Here is a 19,426-nt window from a genome sequence, read left to right on the forward strand (position 1 = left end):
ACTACAATATGTGTGAATAGTTCTCGCTATAGCGCCAAAATATTATAAATAAAATAATAAAAGTCATTCCGATTCTACTACAAGATGATAGTCCACCTTCCCGATTCCTTTTTTAATACTCGTCTTAAACAAAGGCGAGATATACATCTGGGGCTGTCAGTGTTACTAAATTTAGATTTAGCCTTGAAACATTTGACAGTCAGATGTAAAGAGGCGAAAATTGATATGTTTGATTAGGGTAGAAAAAATAATGTTTCTCATCTTGTGGTTATGGTTCTTGGCTTGGTTTGGTAAAATAAAAAGGTTATACGGTATAGAGAGGAACGAAACAAAAACAGGAAGGTTAAGTTGTGTTATTCTTATACACACAGACACACATACAGACAAACACACACGCCTGTACTCACAAAACTACAAGCATACAGCCGATACAGCATCTAACTCTCAGATACATATATACGTTAATTACACACACATAGCCATAGACACACGCACACACACACAGACAGACACACAAACGCACGTGCGCACAAAATCACATGCATACACATCGAGACAGCTACTAACTCTCAGATGAGTTGAGTGACGTATTCCTTTGTGGCCCCTGGGGAGCAAAATGCTGCAACCACACCTCTCCACCTGACTCGGTTTTGGGCAGCTCGCCTTATATGCGTCCATAACACATCCACAATTATTCATGCACACACATACATCCACATATACACTTATACACGTTAAAACACAGTGTCATACGTATAAACATATACTCTAAACACACATACATGCTTACACACTTAGACAAACAGAATTACGGACATACACTTCACGTGTATCCACTTTTAATTACTTTTTGCTACATACATTTTTAAATTGTTGTAAAGAGTTAAAATATATGGAGTTAAAATAATAAACATTCGAATTTGTAAATATGTACAACTAATGCAGTAAACACACTTGTTCGTCTTTGGTTATAAAACGTAACTATACATATATAAAGCAATGATTGTTTGTTCTGTGCGTGTGGCTGTTTGTTTTATGCGTTACTACACATTTTATCCGACCGCCATGAAACTTTGGGAAGTTGTTGAAAATACTCCTGAAAAGATTGATGCGAAAAAAAATTCAATTTCTCAAGGGCGGCGCCCCGGCAGATAGCAATTTGGCGGCCAAGGGTTATCCAATGAGTGCTATAGCACTTACGTTCGTTTTAAACAGTGCGATAGACTATAAGATGGGGCGTTATAGTCGTTCACTAAACTGAATCAGGCGCGTCCGCCGACGCCTTGGTAGGGTGCGATTTGCCCCGGGCTTTCTTCTAGCCTCGCGGCAACGCACGGGGACGGGCATTCAAGTTTTGTATTTAAAAAAAAAATACTATCTGGAGTTACATCCCTTCCCCCGGCAACATAACTTCCTGGCCAGATTTTTAACTTCCTGTCTGAACTGAAGGTTAAGGACGCCGTAAATCACCGGATTGACGACAGCGTTGAGAAAGATTGACCTGACGATGATGTTGTACAGCACCACCAACGGCCCGTTTCTATCGTCGATGGAGTGAACGAGTTTCGCCACTTGAAAAGAGAGGTGGGGGAGGTAACTCACGATGAAGGCCAGCGTCACAACGAAGGCAATGAGAGTTGTCTTGGTGGTGATGTTATTTTTAAACCCGGGTTGATTCGTCTGTGCCTGGCGTTTGTTTTTGTTTTTTTTCTTCGGGCTGCACGCTAGTTTGGGTGAGCTGATCGAGAATATTCCATTCCCTGGGCTACTTGGCGGGATTAACATTGTTGTGGAAATCCGGTTTTGTGCAATATCATCTAATTCCCCGAAAGCCGAATTCAAAGCCAAATTTAAACTATTCACGGATATATTGCTAAGCGAAGCGCCGAATATTTTCGCATTGGACTCTGCCAAACTTTCCCTCAAAGTTATTTCTTCCACGTCTCGCGAATCTTCGACCGCCCTTGACCTACTTTCTTTATCTCGTGATCCAAAGTCCAAACCCGCCTTCGTCATCTCAACATTCATTTCATTAACCTCATTAGCAACACCTGTCAAACCACGTTCACGTTTTTCTCCCTCATTCAATATTGAACATTCAGTTTTGATGTGTGTTGTTTTATCAGCCAACACCCATTTCGCACATAAAGACGCGCTACTCAACAAAACAGCTCGAGGCTTTTTCCGTTTTCGATTCTCTCCCTTCGATTCTTCGTGAAACAACACCATGTTAAAATTACACTGCTTCATATATTTCCGATGCCTCCGGAGCGTTTTCAGCATCAGAGCGTATAGAATCACCAACACCACAATCTCAGATAAAAAACCTACAAACAAAAACATATTATATATCAAAGGAATCGCCGTATCTTTCACATCATCGGAAAAGGTACAATCGTTTCCTGTAAGTCCGGGAATTCCGGTTTCGATCGTGCTGATTCCGTAGAGGATGGGCGCCGGAAATGAGAAGAGAAGGGAGCCGACTATGATGGGGAGGAGACAGAGTCTGGCGTGTCGGATGGTCATCTGGCGTTTGGACGGCTTGCAGACTTTCCGGAAACGGTCGACGGCAATGCAGACCAAGGTTATACTGGAGCAGAGTGAGGAAAACACGACGACGAATCTGAAAGGAAATTCTTCCAATTAGATAATTTATGAAATTAGATATTTTAATTAGACAATTTTAAAATTAGTTATTTTAATTTGATAATTTATTGAATTAGATATTTTTGTTAGATAATTTAGGACATTAATATTTTATTACATAATTGTTAATAAGATATTTTAATTAGGTAAATTATGAATTCATATATTTTAATTAGATAAATTATAAATTATATATTCACATATTTTAATTAGATAATATTTAAATTAAGATATTTTAATTATATAATATTTAAGTTCATATATCTTAATTAGATAATTTATATACTCAGATATTTTATTTAGATTATGAATTCATATATTTTAATTAGATATTATATGGATTCAGATATTTTAATTAGATGATCTATGAATTCATATATTTTAATTAGATATTTTATGGATTCAGATATTTTAATAAGATGATCTATGAATTCATATATTTTAATTAGATATTTTATGGATTCAGATATTTTAATAAGATGATCTATGAATTCAGATATTTTAATTAGATAATATATGGATTCAGATATTTCAATTAGATAATAGTTCAATTCAGATATTTTAATTAGATCATTTATGGATTCAGATATTTTAATTAGATTCTGTGCTACATTAGCTACTGCGTGTTTTTAAAGTTGCCGACAATTTAAAAAAAAAAATCACACATTTTAGATAAGAGAATTATAACAGGCCAATCAATCGCATCCTTCTGTATCTTATCTTTAGACGCACGCGCCACTGTTTTTAAAAATAGAGTTCATAGAATATTTTGAGTTCTCATGCACCGACAAAACACTCGCTCCAAGGCTGATATTTAAATTTCTTAACAAATCTGTACAATTCTGTAACCAGTCTAGGGATGGGGATGGTCATGGAAATGGGAATGGGGATGAGGAGGGATCCTTGCGGTATAATTTAAATAGATTAAGCACATACAGACCAGACTCTGAGACAGTTTTAGAGCAGATGAAGTAGAGTTTACCTGTGTGGCCTCGGCATATAAAGCGACAGTGAGATTACTTCTATGCCCAGCAGCCTTTACTTTCCCTAACATGCGCTGATATTTGACTTGACTTATCTTTTTTGTGAGTAAAAGTAAAAATCTATTTAATGCATTACTAGCCGGAAATACCTGGCGCTTTCCCAGTTAGGGGGTCGTCCATAAATGACGTCACACTCGTAAGGGGGAGAGGGGTCCGTAATTTTGTGACGGTGTGTGATAAAAGGTGGGGGGGGGGGGGTGGGTTCAGATGTTGCGACGTCACATTTTTGCATTATAAAAAAGCAATGTTAGAAAACAAATTTTAGACGTTATTTTGCGTTTTACAAAACTGTTTTAATAAATTGTAATAGGAATTCGATTAAAATACTCTATTTTGACAGAGTTCAGACAAGATTTTGGAAAAAAATATCGATGTTTAAAAAAAATTCAACTGCAATTTTAAGGGGGGGGGGTCTGGCTTTTTGTGACGATGTTTGACGGAGGGGAAGGGGGGGGGGTAAAAATCATCAAAAAGCGTGACGTCATTTATGGATGACCCCCTTATGACCTCTACATATAATTGTAATTGTAATCTCTGTATGTGACTTTATCTGCAGGAGACAATATATTTTCGTTTGACAATGCTGTCCACCCAGCTCTGATGGGTACCTAACTCACGTTAGGGAAAGTAAAAGCGGCTGGGCAAAGTGATGACCACACTATCTCTTCAAATGCCGAGGTCACAGTAACAAGTGAACTCTTCTTCACTTGCCCCGTAGACCGTCAGGTTCGAAAGGGAACTTTACTAGTTACTTGACAATGTTGTACCAAACACTTTATTAATTTAATTGTTGAGTAGTGTAACGAAATACTGAATCTTATCCGTCCCCTAATCCTCCATGAAAACCGAACTCAATATTAACTAACTAATTAGCGGATTAAAAAAAAAGGCAGTAGATTAAAAGAAAAGAAAAAAGTAATGAATCCTATTTACACTGGGCAGATGAAGCAGAGTTCATCTGTTTCTTGACCTCGGAAGGTGTGGTCAGCACTTTGCCCAGCCGACTTTACTTTCCCTAACATGAGTTAGGTACCCATCAGAGCTGAGTGGACTCAGGTACGTTCTATTAACTAAGACCCGGATTGGAACTCCAGACTTTCGGGTTAGCAACCGAGCGATTAAAAAACCCCAGCAAATATTATGGAGACTGACAGACCTCAAAGACTTGCAGACGATGACGTATTGGAACTTGTAGTAGAGAACCATGTCGACGATCTCTCCAGGCATGGAGACGACACAGCCGATGACGTCAAACACTGCCAGACAGACGATGAAGAAATTCTGGGTTGATAACTTTAATCTGGAAAAAAAAAGGTTGTGAAATATTTTTTTACCATCGATTGAAGAAGATTAGGATTAAGATTATATTTTAGCAGGCCAGCGTGTCAAGACCGAGCCTGCTATCTTTCAACTACCTGTTCATAACGAAGGTTTAACCTTTAACCACGTGATAGTCTCAATGTCGCTGAGAAAATTGATTAGTTTAAAGAAAAAATTAACTGTTGTTTTACGCACTTCATTGAACAATGCACTTAAAGTTAGGTCCAGAGATTAAATGCTTTGTTATCACATTTCATAAAATAAGGAAATTAAAATTGGTAAAATATGTTGAAATAATTAATACAGATTTAATTTTAAAATAGAGAAATATAACAAAAACGAATAAAAATAACGTTTGGTGATATTAAAAATGAAACAAAAAGACCATTAAAAATAACGAATTATTAATTTTAAAATTAAGATATTACTATGCGATTAAAAACAACGAATATTCATCTTTAGATTTCGGATATTAAATAAAGAGCAATTCAATATAAGAATTATTGCCTTAATTAAGATATTAAAGTATTATAAAAATTAAATAAGTATTGTCTTCAAAATAAGGTCCTTTAAATTGGATACAAATAACGAATTATTTATTATTATTTATAATTATTTAGTATCTAATTTTAATATATAATCAATCTACCTGTAGACGAAAATATACAGCACAAGCAGATTACCCACAATTCCTGTAGCGATAAGGACAGCAATAAACACCAGAGCCGGGGTCAGTCTGCTGACCATTGCGTCGTTGACGTCATCAATCCCCTCGACTGCTGTTGTATTCCTAAAGATTCTCGTTGTTGCCATTCTCACGACTTCACCACACTTCGATAAGAATAGCGAACTCCAACCAAACAAGGTGAACGGGTACCAATAGAATGCCAAGGGTATCTCGACTTGGATTAATTATTTACCACTTTTTAACGATTTGATTATCGAAATGATCCAATCCATTATTGAAATAATGAAAATTTATAATTGTTCATGCATCAACTGATTACATTTAGGCTTCACTTCAAAACATAACTTGAGTTTTTGTATAATTTTATGTCAAGTCAACTATAACCTCCACTGAAGACATTGCGTGCCGAAACAAAAAAAAAGCACATCAATTAACACAGGAGAATGATCAATTTTCTGAGAAATATCAAATGACGAGATGGCGCCCTGTTATCTTTTCAAGTAGTCCGCGCGCAGCGATACCATGAAATGTAACGAGCTATTTCCGTCGCATCGGAAAAAATCTCCGCTACCTAATGGCGATTGTAGAAATGGACCATTTACTAAAAAGGTAAAGGTGTAGGGGTAAAAATAATGTCAGCAATATATATATATATATATATATATATATATATATATATATAAATATAAATATATATATATATATATATATATATATATATATATATATATATATATATATAAATATATATATATATATATATATATATATATATATATATATATATATATATATATATATATATATATATATATATATATATATTTATATATATATATATATATATATATATATATATATATATATATATATATATATATATATATATATATATATATATATATAAATATATATATATATATATATATATATATATATATATATATATATATATATATATATATATATATATATATATGAAGACCACTTGCCTTTTAAGCAGTACTACACCGTACTTCTGATCGCCCTGACCATTTGTTGAGAGGTTTCTGCGATGAAAAAAAGTTTTCAGAGGAGCGATACCCAGTCAGTAGGGATCCGTTCAGAGCTCCCCAGCGCTTGTGATATGCTCAGGGAGACTGGGGTACTAGGCTACTTGTTTCGAAGATGAAACTGCGCCAGGCGCATCCGCGGGCGCCTTGATGGTCGGAAGACCCGGAATACCCAAGACTCCCTAGCGAGCTTCATGGCGCCTACGTTCGTTTTAAAAAGTCGCGGAGGTGCGTTCTATTACAATTACAAAATGTGTCTTTACTTAACGATTAGAGGCGTCTGGGCGGTAGGGTGAAAAAAAGCGGCGCCCGAAAAAGTAATACGGTTTTAGTATATATATATATATATATATATATATATATATATATATATATATATATATATATATATATATATATATATATATATATATATATATATGTGACCTTCCCCGAGTCTATCCTGCCCGACAACGCCAATTGTAACGAGTTGAACCACTCATGCTACACAACATCGACTACAGTAGAAAGACTCGAAGATGCAGGTTCGCTATTGATCCTTTTATTACATGAATCAAGAAATGCTTCAATATAACACAATGAATCAACAGGAATGTTTCACAATAATAGTCTGAATCAACTGACCCCTACAGTCCTCACTAGGCTTCATATAACTGAATCCACATGTCTATTGTCCTTCTTAACACAATATAACCAACTTGATATGTCACACAGACTGACTGATCTAAAGCGAGCGATGAAGAGGGAAGAGGGCGAGTTCAGGCGTCCCCTCCTATTTATGCCTTGTATCCGTACTCGTCTTCGTACTTGTATTCCTCCGTAATCGATCCTTGTACTCGATGTCTCCGACCACTAGTTGCGCAGTTCTAACTTACAGTCCGTGAAATAACATCTGCATCCTATCAATCAAAGTTGACAGGCCGTCTGAATCCCCTTGTACCGTTTCCCAAAATAGCACGCGTTGGCTTTGAGATTGTTATCAGTCCGATCCAATAAGCCACCTGCTATGTTGCGTCAGACTGAAATACTGCGTCTCGGCTTATCGTTCGTTATCAGATTTGTAACTAGTAGCTAGGCCTACCCTAGTCACATCCACCCCTGCCTTTTTTGTGTGTTTTCAACCACAAACAACGCCTGGCAGGTGCAATCCTCCAAAGTCAATCGCACAATCGTAAAAAAAAATTTTATTGTTCCACTCACTGTCCACGACTTCCCATTCGTATACGATTGACAGTTATACCTATTTCACATATCAACTGTGTCTACATCATCTTCCTGAGACACAAAACAGTTCTAGAATTCACATCCACCCTTTTCGTTTGGTGCCTTCACCAGTTCACTTTTATAGCTTTTTGAACCGTCTGTTCTCATACCAGCGCGACCATGAAAGACTTGATGGTTGCTGACAAAAAATTTCGTCTTCCTTCTGTTCCTCAAACTTCTCCGCGGACCACTTATCTGATGGTCTACTGTCTCTCTGCTTCTGGAAGGAACGGGATCCTCTTTGTTGCCGTTATCCTCCACTTGTGTATCGCGGTTGTTCTGTTGATGGTGATATGGTTCCGGGATGGGTATGTGAATTTCCGTTATAGTTTCCGGTTCCCTAATTGTCTTGGATTTCCTTGTGTGTAACTGCTCTTCTTGCCTATTCCAATATTTCTTTAATTGAGCAATATTCGCCCACCGATCCGGTTTGGCGTGATCGATGGGTCTTATCTTAAAGGGGCCACCTGCTACTCTAGGCATCTCCACGACTTGCCATATCTCCTGTCCTAAGAGGTCGTGGATCTTATTTCTGCCTAACGGGTGGCTACGCAGTAATACCCTGTCATTCAGTTTGAGTGGCGGGTCCTTTGTCTGTACCGGCGGTTCCCTTCGCCGTGCTTCATGTTCTAGTCTTTCCTGTACTACCCTGTACATTTCTCTAATTCTTCTCATGTGTTCATTCACATATTCCAGTGCGGTGTATGAGCCAGTCATACTCTCCCTTTTTCCTAGGAACAAATCAAGAGGGAGTCGAGCCTCCCGTCCGAACAGCAACATGTATGGCGAAAAGCCGGTTGTGGCATGGGGTGTGCAGTTGTATAGATATACCAACTCTGGGAGAAAATCAGGCCAACGTTTTTTCTGTTCAGGTTCTAGGGTACGCAGCAAATCATGCATGCTGCGGTTGAACCGCTCGCACTGTCCGTTTCCTTTCGGATTAAATGTGGTTGTTCTAGATTTGTTGATCCCGTAGTGGCTACACAGTTGGTTGATTACTTCTGACTCGAAGGCCCTTCCTTGGTCAGAGTGTAATTGTCTTGGTATGCCATATTTGATGAACCAATGTTCTATTAATACCTTTGCCACTGTTTTGGCAGTCTGATCTCGTGTGGGCACCGCCACAGTCCATTTGGTGAATACATCAGTCATTACCAACACATGTTCCGTCCCATCCGATGATTGCTCCAACGACGTAAAGTCCATAGCCACAATCTCTAGTGGTTTTGTCGCTAGTAGGTGTCCTGATGGCTGTCTCATTTTGACAACTGGCATTTTCGCATGCTGACACCTCACACAAGCCTCACAATGGCGTTTGAACTCCATTTCCATATTGGGCCAGTAACACCTCCGTCGTAATATTTTGTGCGTCCTGTCCTGACCCTGGTGTCCTGCCCTGTCATGTGCCAACCTTAGCACTTCTTCTCGTAACTGTCCAGGCACCACCACCTGGTGTATTGTCCCATCAATTTGGTCATGAATTCTCCGCATGAGAACACCATCCTCTATACTGAGACGGTCCCACTGACTCAGTATTTTCTTTGTTTCGCGACCAAATTGTTCTCTTTCCCTTCTTCCTGGGAATTTTTGTTCCTGGACGTATTTCAATAGCGGTTGTAAGCCACTATCCGTTCTCTGGGCATCTCTTATCTTTTGGTGATTAAGGCCGTTAAAATCACTACTGTCCATAAGTCCGGGCTCTGTGGATATGTGCTCCACCCCGGTCTGCCCGTTTTGCATCACTTGCACCCCGTGAGGGATATCTGTTGACGCTCTGACCTCACATATTCCTGTCAGCGTTTCTTCCTCATCACCCGGTCTCTCGTAAGGATTCCTTGATAAGGCGTCCGCATTGCCATTGGACCGCCCCGGGCGATACTTTATCTCTAGGTCAAAGAGTGCCAATTCTGCTGCCCATCGCTGTTCGATGGATCCCAGCCTTGCTGTACTTTGAAGTTCTTTTTCAATATCGGATAATTTCTCTTCAAGTCTTGTTTGAGACTCTTTCATTTCTTCTAGTTTGCCAACACTGTTCTGTTGTCTACTATTTTTATTTACTTCTTCCGATAACAGACACTCTAAAGATGAACATTTCTCCTGTGCTTTTAATTTGCATGAACTTTCCCTATCCAGTTTCCTGGTTAACATTGAGATCTCATTCTTAAGTCTACCAATTTCTTCCTTATCATCATTTTTCTTAGCCAACAAATTGTTCACTTGAAACTTTTCAACATTCAAGTTCATTTCACAGTTCATTTTTTCCATTAGTTGTGTTTTACCTTTCTTTTTCTCCTTACTGTGTTTCTTTGTCATTTTATTTACCAAGTCATTACCTCGCCGCTCTGTAGCCTTGACCTGCCTTACAGAGGGCGATCGTTTCACCGGACAGTACGGTGCCATATGTCCGGGTTGTGAACAGGACAAGCCAATTGGTCGACCGTCAGCCGTCCACCGGAGCGATGGAGCGGCAGGTCGCGGCTGTCCAACCTGTCTCTGTTTTGTCCCGTTTTTGCCCTGATTCTCAGCTGTTGACCTGCTTTCTAACCTCTCCAATCGTTGGTCAACCTTAACCAGGTGGGCCAACAGTTGAGCCATCATGGTCTCCATCGTGTCGGCCCCTGTGGGTGGGGATTGTCTCTGTTCAGGCACAGAGACTTTGTCCACCGAACAGTTCGATTGGTCCTCATCCTCGGACCTGCGGATCGCTGAGTTCCTGACCTGAAGGAAGGTCAACTGCGGGTCTTTGTGGACCTCCTCTTTCAACTCTCTTCTTAGGATCGGGGTTGCTAGCCCCTCGATGAAATGGTCCCTCAGTAGGCGCACATCAATGTCAGGTGTTTTGCCCTTTACCGAATCAAAGGCCCTGTTCATCCGATGTGAGTACTCCATCACACTCTCCGCCATTCTCTGCCTTATACCTACAAACACCGTTAGCAGTTGCGAACCCGACCGTCTCTCCCCAAAGGTCTCCATAATCAGATCCAGCACCTTATCCGGATCTGATTGGATGGTTTTATCGTGGCATTTTACCTCTGCCCTGACCGTCTCTCCTATACTTCCCATCAGCAGTCTTAATCTTTCCTCTGGTGACATGCATCTCGAGGCCCAGGCAGCCCTGACCTCTTCACTGAACCTGTTGGTTAAAGTTGGATTACCGTCCCCGTAAAATTTGTTGATGTGGGACTCACTGGGCAGGACCACAATATGGATCGGCTTTTTGTCCAAATTTTGTCCTGGTCCCTCTGGAGGCAAAGGGTCATCTTTACCGTTGCCTATCTTATCTGACTCAGATTGTTGGGCCAGCAGGAGTTTTTGTTCCTTTCCGATATCTAAAATATCACTCCCGCGTCTGCCACTCACACCAAGGAAAAATGTTGCAGCTATGCAGCAGATAGTGTTGCCCAAAAGGGAGATCATGACACATTTCCAGTGTCCAAGAGTTACATCCATATCTTGGTTGCCATCTTTGCCCAGTATTTGTCCAACAACCCAGTTGGAGATACCAATGACAATTATCTGGATGCTGGTGGTCAGCCCCATAGCTGTCCCCAGGGTAGTTGGTGCTACAACTAGGGGTATACTGAGCCACATGCTTGCAGCAGCAAAAGAGCATGTGACACCAAGCCAGAATGATAATGAAAGGTGTCTCATCTCTGTTCTTTTTAATTTCCTCGATTCTGATTTCAGTTTTCCCTTTTATTTATTTCCTTCAAATAAAAAAAGACGTTTCTTACCGTGTGTGTATGAAAAATTTTTCCTCGTTCCTCAATTTTCACAGTTCCTGAATGTCCGAATTCACACACACACTAAACACAGTTATGCACAAGGTTGACTATGGGTGCCTAAATCGGCAAGTCTAGTTGAATTCATCCTGATCGCAGCGCAAAATGTGACCTTCCCCGAGTCTATCCTGCCCGACAACGCCAATTGTAACGAGTTGAACCACTCATGCTACACAACATCGACTACAGTAGAAAGACTCGAAGATGCAGGTTCGCTATTGATCCTTTTATTACATGAATCAAGAAATGCTTCAATATAACACAATGAATCAACAGGAATGTTTCACAATAATAGTCTGAATCAACTGACCCCTACAGTCCTCACTAGGCTTCATATAACTGAATCCACATGTCTATTGTCCTTCTTAACACAATATAACCAACTTGATATGTCACACAGACTGACTGATCTAAAGCGAGCGATGAAGAGGGAAGAGGGCGAGTTCAGGCGTCCCCTCCTATTTATGCCTTGTATCCGTACTCGTCTTCGTACTTGTATTCCTCCGTAATCGATCCTTGTACTCGATGTCTCCGACCACTAGTTGCGCAGTTCTAACTTACAGTCCGTGAAATAACATCTGCATCCTATCAATCAAAGTTGACAGGCCGTCTGAATCCCCTTGTACCGTTTCCCAAAATAGCACGCGTTGGCTTTGAGATTGTTATCAGTCCGATCCAATAAGCCACCTGCTATGTTGCGTCAGACTGAAATACTGCGTCTCGGCTTATCGTTCGTTATCAGATTTGTAACTAGTAGCTAGGCCTACCCTAGTCACATATATATATATATATATATACAATAAATATCTATTTATTGATATACAATAACAGACATAAGCTTATATACCCATAAACATAAATAAACACACTATCACACACAAACAAAAATAAGCACTCGACTCATACTACTTTTCACCAACTTGCAAACAAGTTGGAAAAATATAACCAGGGTATTTAGACAAGGATGTTAAAAGGTTGGCTGAAAACCACAAGGTCCTTATCTGATACCGAAGTGAGAAACTCAAATTTAACACCGTTAAGACACGCCGATAACACAGCTATGGCTTAAAAACAATTGTTTCAGTACATTAAGGACACAATGATAGCGACAACACATCTAACGTGTTGGTGATAACTTGCAACAAGGTTTTAGGATAATGGGGTAGAAGGGGGGTTGGGGATACAAAGGTCTTAACCTATTTATCAAAAGTACATGAATCTTAGCTAAATTTGAATTGTAATGCAGCGAGTTCTTGGTTTTTATTCATTCAGTTACGACCAAGAAAAATAAAAGGGCATTTTTTTTTCAATATCTAGTATAGTACGTATCAAAATACTGGAACAAATATTTATAATAACTGCACTGAGCATTTGATATGGGACGACGTGGTCTAGTGTTGGAGCGCTAGACTTCTAACCCGATCATTTCGAGCTCGAATCCGTGTTCTAGTTAGTGGAACGTCTACCCATATCTGATGGGTATCTAACTCACGTTAGGGAAAGTAAAGACAGCTAGGTGCTGACCACACTATCTCTTCATATGATTAGGTCAAGAAACATATGAGCTCTACATCATCTGCCCAATGGATCGTTAAGTCGAAAGAGGAATCTTTACTTATACTGAGCATTTGTTAAGTAGGGGTCGATATATCCGTGTTAACAACTTAATAGGCGAAGACATGCTACAATAACATAAACGAGACTAAATGGATCGGCATGGTCGAACGCTAGACTGCTAAACCTAGAGTCGCGAGTTTGAATCCGGGTTCAAGTCCGTAGAACATCCCTGAGTCTATCCAGCTCCCACGAGTACTCAACTCAGTCGAGGGAAAGTAAAGTCGGCTGGGAAAAGTGTTGACCACACTATCAGTTTATATGCCGAGGTCACAGAAACAGATGCACTCTACTTCACCTGCTTCATAGACCATCAGGTTGAAGATTAGGCTAGGGCTGCCGGGTTTACATGGGAACAAATAAAGGGAGACGATCAAACCCCAGTCCGATGGAGAAGTGTGGCTGTAGTTCTTTGCTCCTGGGGGGGGGGGGGGGGGGGGGGGCACAAAAAAGTAAGTCAAGTATAATATGTGATCATGAGCTTCCCTACTTAACGTTTAACACAACACCAAAAGATACATTTTAAGTACGTCGTATCCAAAATAAACAGCGGTATTGATAGTAAACAAAAGCATAATAATTTTTCTTTAAAATTTATATTACTTTTTTTTTTTTTTGGTGCTCATAGTATTTTGTTGAATGAATACATAATAAATGAAAATGTCAAGTTCCACAAAAAAAAATGAAAGTAAGTATGTTGAAGATAAGTTATTTTAATACCATAACATAAAATAAAGAAAATTCTTATCAATAATCAATTCTCTATCACTGTCTCGAATATATCAACTTTGTCACAATTTGCACATGAATTTTATATTCAACATCTCAACAACTATTTCTGTATTGTCTTTATTTTATAAAGTATCTTGTTGACTGTAGAATATGGGCATAGATAATACACTTTTAAAATAAAAATAGTTCTCGAATTATAATGGCTGAGAGCTATTTTCATTCGAATGAAATTCATGTTTCAACCATTTTTTTTTTTTTAAATTAGATACAATTAATTAAAAAGTAACTTTACAATTTTGCTGTATTACTTTTTAAAAAAAAATAAATAAAATCAATCGACAAAAACTTTTCCCGAATACGACAAAGATTTTTATAAATTAGGATGAATCTAATTAACAATTAACTTAACGAATACGTTTGTCGTGCTTAACTGGATGTCGGTGAAATAAACTATTTTCTTCTACAATTCTATTTCCGTGTAAGAATTGCGATCATTTTGTAACCGATTCACGCTTTTGGATTTTAAAGTTCGGTTGTTTAAAAATAAAAATAAAACAATCGTGAAACATACAATTTCTGTTTCAATTTCATAAATCTGTTTGTTTTTCCTGGCTTGATTAGTAATCAACTTCGGGCGGTAGAACTGGTCTCTTCATTATTTGGCCTGTAACGAACACTTGTCTTTGGTTTTTTGCACCTTGAAATTTGCCAACACCTTGAGAAAAAATCAGCCATCACTTCTCGGTATTCGCCTCTAACCACTGTGTAGATGATAGGGTTGATGACCGAGCTAAGGAAAAACGAGCGCACGATGATGTTATACACGCCCATGTACGGCCCCTGTTCGTCGAGTTCAACCAAGATCTTGGTTACTTGGTAAATTAGGTGAGGGAGGTAACTCAATATATACGCGATGCTCACAGCTACGACAACGCGAGTTGCGTTCTTGGAAACTCGCTTTGGTTTTTGTTTAGTAGGGGAGGCCTTCACCGCAGGATAGTTTGGAGTTTCAAGCGTAGAGCCCAAAGGAGGCGGAGGTTTAAGATTTTCCTGGGGAATGTTTGGCAATAGTTTCACGACTTTTGGAACTGTTTCACTAGATTGTCTTCTTCCGCTTAATGGAATTTTAAAATCCCGTATCACACCAACTTTAAATATATCAGACATCGATGCCGCTGCCCCGCTGTTTTCGTTCATTTTTACTTTCGATGGTGATCCATTTTCCGGTAGGTTTTCTGCATTTTGGTTCGCCGCCCTTTTAGAGATATCATCCTCGACAACCACAGAAAACAGTTGCGAATGGTTGTTCTCATTTTCCAAATTAAATTTCAATGTACGAGTACTCACTTCTTTGCCTGGACTGCTCTGTTCTTTTTCTACTGAAGTGAGGTAATTCATACCTACGGCTATGTTGATTCTGGAATCGTGTTTACGAAGCACTGCCAGTATTTTTGTATAGAACACGCTCAAGATAATAACCTCTAACACAAAGGCAACAAATAAACACAACGTATACACCGCGGGCCACATTGTGCCTGCAAAGTGATCGGAGAATGTACAATCTTGTGAGCACAGGTTCGGCACTATAGTCGGCTTGGTCCTGATGCCGTAGAGAATGGGCGCCGGCCAGGAGAAAATCGCGGAACCGAAGACCAACAGGACGAAGGACCACTGCGCCTGCTTGACGGAGGGGGCGCGCCCCTGGGGCTTGCAGAACGTGCGATACCGGAAGTAGGCGATGGCCAGAAGGGTGCAGCTAGAACCCAAGGTGAAGAAGATGACGACAAACCTGAAACGGTTAGTGGAGATAGGATTAAACCTGCAGAAAACGTTAAGGAATACGGCTTGTAAGTAGGTCACCAACTTCTCGTACTTGCCAGCTAGTATTTTTCAAACTATAATTATATTTTTTATTAAATCGGTTATATATATATATATATATATATATATATATATATATATATATATATATATATATATATATATAAACATTAATTTCGTATTGTAACAAGCCTCTGTTCTATTTAGTCTTGTGTTTTGTAACCCGTTTGTGGGTGTGGGTCTTATATGTTGTCATTGGCGTCACTATGTTGGGTGTCACCCGGTGCGGCACTTCGTGGTGTCACCCCCCCCCCAACACACACCCCAGACTATAACTTAAATATATACCACATACCCGTACATTTATATGTAAGAGCTTTACTCTCTGCAGACTTAAGAGTGAGCATGTTTATCTTTAATACAGTTGGGTGTATAGTTAGCGTGTTTACTTCATGGTGTCACCCCTACCCTCTTGTAATAATTGTTGATTTGTACTTAAAAAAAAAAAACTATTTAATTTTAATTAATCATTAATGGAACTGGCTAAAAAAAGCATTTCTCTTCTGTACATTATTCAATTTTTTGCCTTGGTGTCCCCCCCCCATAAATGGTGTCACCCGGTGCGGTCCGCACCACCCGCCCCGCCCTCGTTACGCCTCTGTGTGTCTTATATGTTGTGCCACACACTTGATTACCCAATAAGGAAGTGTCAGAGTGTTCACACAGCTACCTACCTGAAGCTTTTGCAAAGTTCTTCCCCTTGGAAGGTGTAATAGTGAAGCATGTCGTGAATCTCAAAGGGCATGGAGAGCATGCAGGTCAGGAGGTCAAACACGGCCAGGTAGATTAACAGCACGCGCTGAACTGATTTTTGGACTCTGTGAAACGGATGGGTGAACGTGAGGGGGGCTTCTGTGTAAATATGAGGGGCTTGTGGGTAAACCTGAGGGGGGGGGCTTCTGGGTAAATGTGAGGGGCTTGTGGGTAAATGTGAGGGGGGCTTGTGGGTAAATGTGAGGGGCTTGTGGGTAAATGTGAGGGGGCTTGTGGGTACACGTGGGGGGGGGGGGCTTGTGGGCAAGCTTGAGGGAGGCTTGTGGGTAAACTTGAGGGGGGGGGGGCTTGTGGGTAAACGTGAGAGGGGGGGGGGGCTTGTGGGTAAATGTGAGGGGGGCTTGTGGGTAAACGTGAGGGGGCTTGTGGGTACACGTGGGGGGGGGGGGGGCTTGTGGGCAAGCTTGAGGGAGGCTTGTGGGTAAACTTGAGGGGGAGGGGCTTGTGGGTAAACGTGAGTGGGGCTTGTGGGTAAACTTGAGGGGGGGGGGGGCTTGTGGGTAAACGTGAGGGGGGCTTGTGGTAGACCTGGTGGGGAGGTAGAGCATACGACTGTATATCAGAGACGGGGGGGGGCTTGTGGGTAAACGTGAGAGGGGCTTGTGGGTAAATGTGAGGGGGGCTTGTGGGTACACGTGGGGGGGGGGGCTTGTGGGCAAGCTTGAGGGAGGCTTGTGGTAGACCTGGTGGGGAGGTAGAGCATACGACTGTATATCAGAGAGGGGGGGGGCTTGTGGGTAAACGTGAGTGGGGCTTGTGGGTAAACTTGAGGGGGGGCTTGTGGGTAAATGTGAGGGGGGCTTGTGGGTACACGTGGGGGGGGGGGCTTGTGGACAAACTTGAGGGAGGCTTGTGGTAGACCTGGTGGGGAGGTAGAGCATACGACTGTATATCAGAGAGTCTAGAGTTCGTGGTGGAACTTCCATGAGTCCATCCAGCTCTGGTGGGTATCTGACTCAGGTTAAGGGAAGTAATCAAGATGGCTGGCTATAGCGCTGACCACACTATCCCTTCACATTCCGTGGTCTGGGAAACAGCTGAACTCTACTTCACTTGCCCCATGGATCGTCATGTTCGAATAGGGAACTTTACGAATATGTGAAATAACTAATTATAATATTATATGCAGCTACGTAGGGCTATACAATAACTTTAACAAAAGTGTTTGACAAAAAAAAAAACATTGAGAAGACAAGCTTATATTTTCTGTTACTAGCTTTCAAATTAAAAAAAAATTATTATTATCGTATATCTTTATATAGAGAAAATATATATATATATATATATATATATATGGAGGCATCATAGCAAACAATGAAACATGTCAAAACAGAGACTTAAAAAAAAAAATCGTATATCTTTATATAAAAAATAATTAAACATTGCTTCTATCAAAAATGGGTTTTATTTTAATGAATTATTTATAATAATAATAATAATAATAATAATAATTATTATTATTGTTATAAATATATTATAATGATATTTTACATATCAATAACATCTTTATTTGCCCATCTATAAGCTTTCAAAACTAATGTCTAGTGTTATTAAATTTTTAAAACTAAAAACATGATTAGTAGCAAACTTTTTAATTTTTTTTTCTCTCTTTGGGATAATTAGCCTAAGGGCTTGACCTACGTGTAAATACCTTACCGCAGACGATTTAATTTTATAACGACATGTAATAACCTTACTGTAAACAATTTCTTCTTCTTCTTCTCCGTTCTTAATTTGTAACACTGAAATGGATGTTCTCCAACACAATTAAGTTATACGTGTCAACTTGTTATGCGCCATATCGGCTGTTAACTCTTATTTCAGCCTGCTTTTCTTTTTGGATTCGTTTCCATAGCCTTTTTTCCAACCAAGAACAAACTACAAGGCAGCAGTTTTTTTTTATTTTTGGAGTTATCTCTCCTAGAGTTGCTGTCCCAAGTTATCGCGCTGGGTCTAAACTGCATACCCGCGTTTAAAAATCTTACTAAATACTTTTCTGTAAAGACCTTAATTCAAATACTTTACAGGGTCGGCGTGGTCGAGTCGGTAAAGCTAATGGTTGCTAAACCGAAAAGTCTCGAGTTCGAACCCCCAGGCAGATGAGGCTCGTTAGCTGGGGGACAGCCATGTCTCTAGGAGAGACAACTCCAAAATCGCCTAGAAAAGCAGGCTGAAATCGGAGTCAATGGCCTCAATGGCGACTAACCAGTTGACACGTATCATTAATTGTGATGGAGGCGTGGTCGAGTCGGCAAAATCTCATGGTTGACAAATTCGAAAAAGTCTCGAGTTCGAACCATCTGGCAGATAAGGCTCGATTCCCCCCCCCCCCAACACTAAAAATTAAAAACGAAGAAGAAGAAGAAGAAATACTTTACACAGCATGTAAAGACATGTCATGGTCCTACCTGTATATAAACACAAAGATGACGGTGGAGTTACCCACTATTCCAATGAACATGAGCATCCCCATGAATATCATGGCTGGAGCCAACCTCATAACAATCGGGTCGTTAATGGCATTCAACTGCCGTAGTTCTTCGTCGCTGAGGTGGTATTTCCTTTCTTCAGGCATCTCTTCATTTGACCCGAAAGCTCACATCGTATACATACATATTCTTCTCTTCATTG

The 19,426-nt window shown here is 39.9% G+C and overlaps 2 protein-coding genes across 2 annotated transcripts; both read right to left on the reverse strand.

Moving 5' to 3' along the window:
* Positions 1-1,374: 1,374 nt before the first annotated feature.
* On the reverse strand, positions 1,375-5,822 carry LOC131947896 (putative G-protein coupled receptor 101). Its single transcript, XM_059309286.1, has 3 exons — positions 5,659-5,822; positions 4,846-4,989; positions 1,375-2,623 (listed from the first exon to the last, which is right to left on the reverse strand). Exons 1-3 carry the CDS (start codon positions 5,820-5,822, stop codon positions 1,375-1,377), a joined length of 1,557 nt encoding a protein of 518 aa, XP_059165269.1.
* An 8,942-nt stretch (positions 5,823-14,764) lies between these two features.
* LOC131947897 (uncharacterized) lies at positions 14,765-19,426 on the reverse strand. The gene is made up of 3 exons (XM_059309287.1): positions 19,204-19,426; positions 16,696-16,839; positions 14,765-15,929 (listed from the first exon to the last, which is right to left on the reverse strand). The coding sequence occupies exons 1-3, from the start codon at positions 19,368-19,370 to the stop codon at positions 14,765-14,767; spliced, it is 1,476 nt and encodes a 491-aa protein (XP_059165270.1). The 5' UTR covers positions 19,371-19,426.

Source organism: Physella acuta, unplaced genomic scaffold (assembly GCF_028476545.2).
Source record: "Physella acuta isolate Inbredline_101_S28 unplaced genomic scaffold, ASM2847654v3 ptg000613l, whole genome shotgun sequence".
Classification (NCBI taxonomy): domain Eukaryota; kingdom Metazoa; phylum Mollusca; class Gastropoda; family Physidae; genus Physella; species Physella acuta.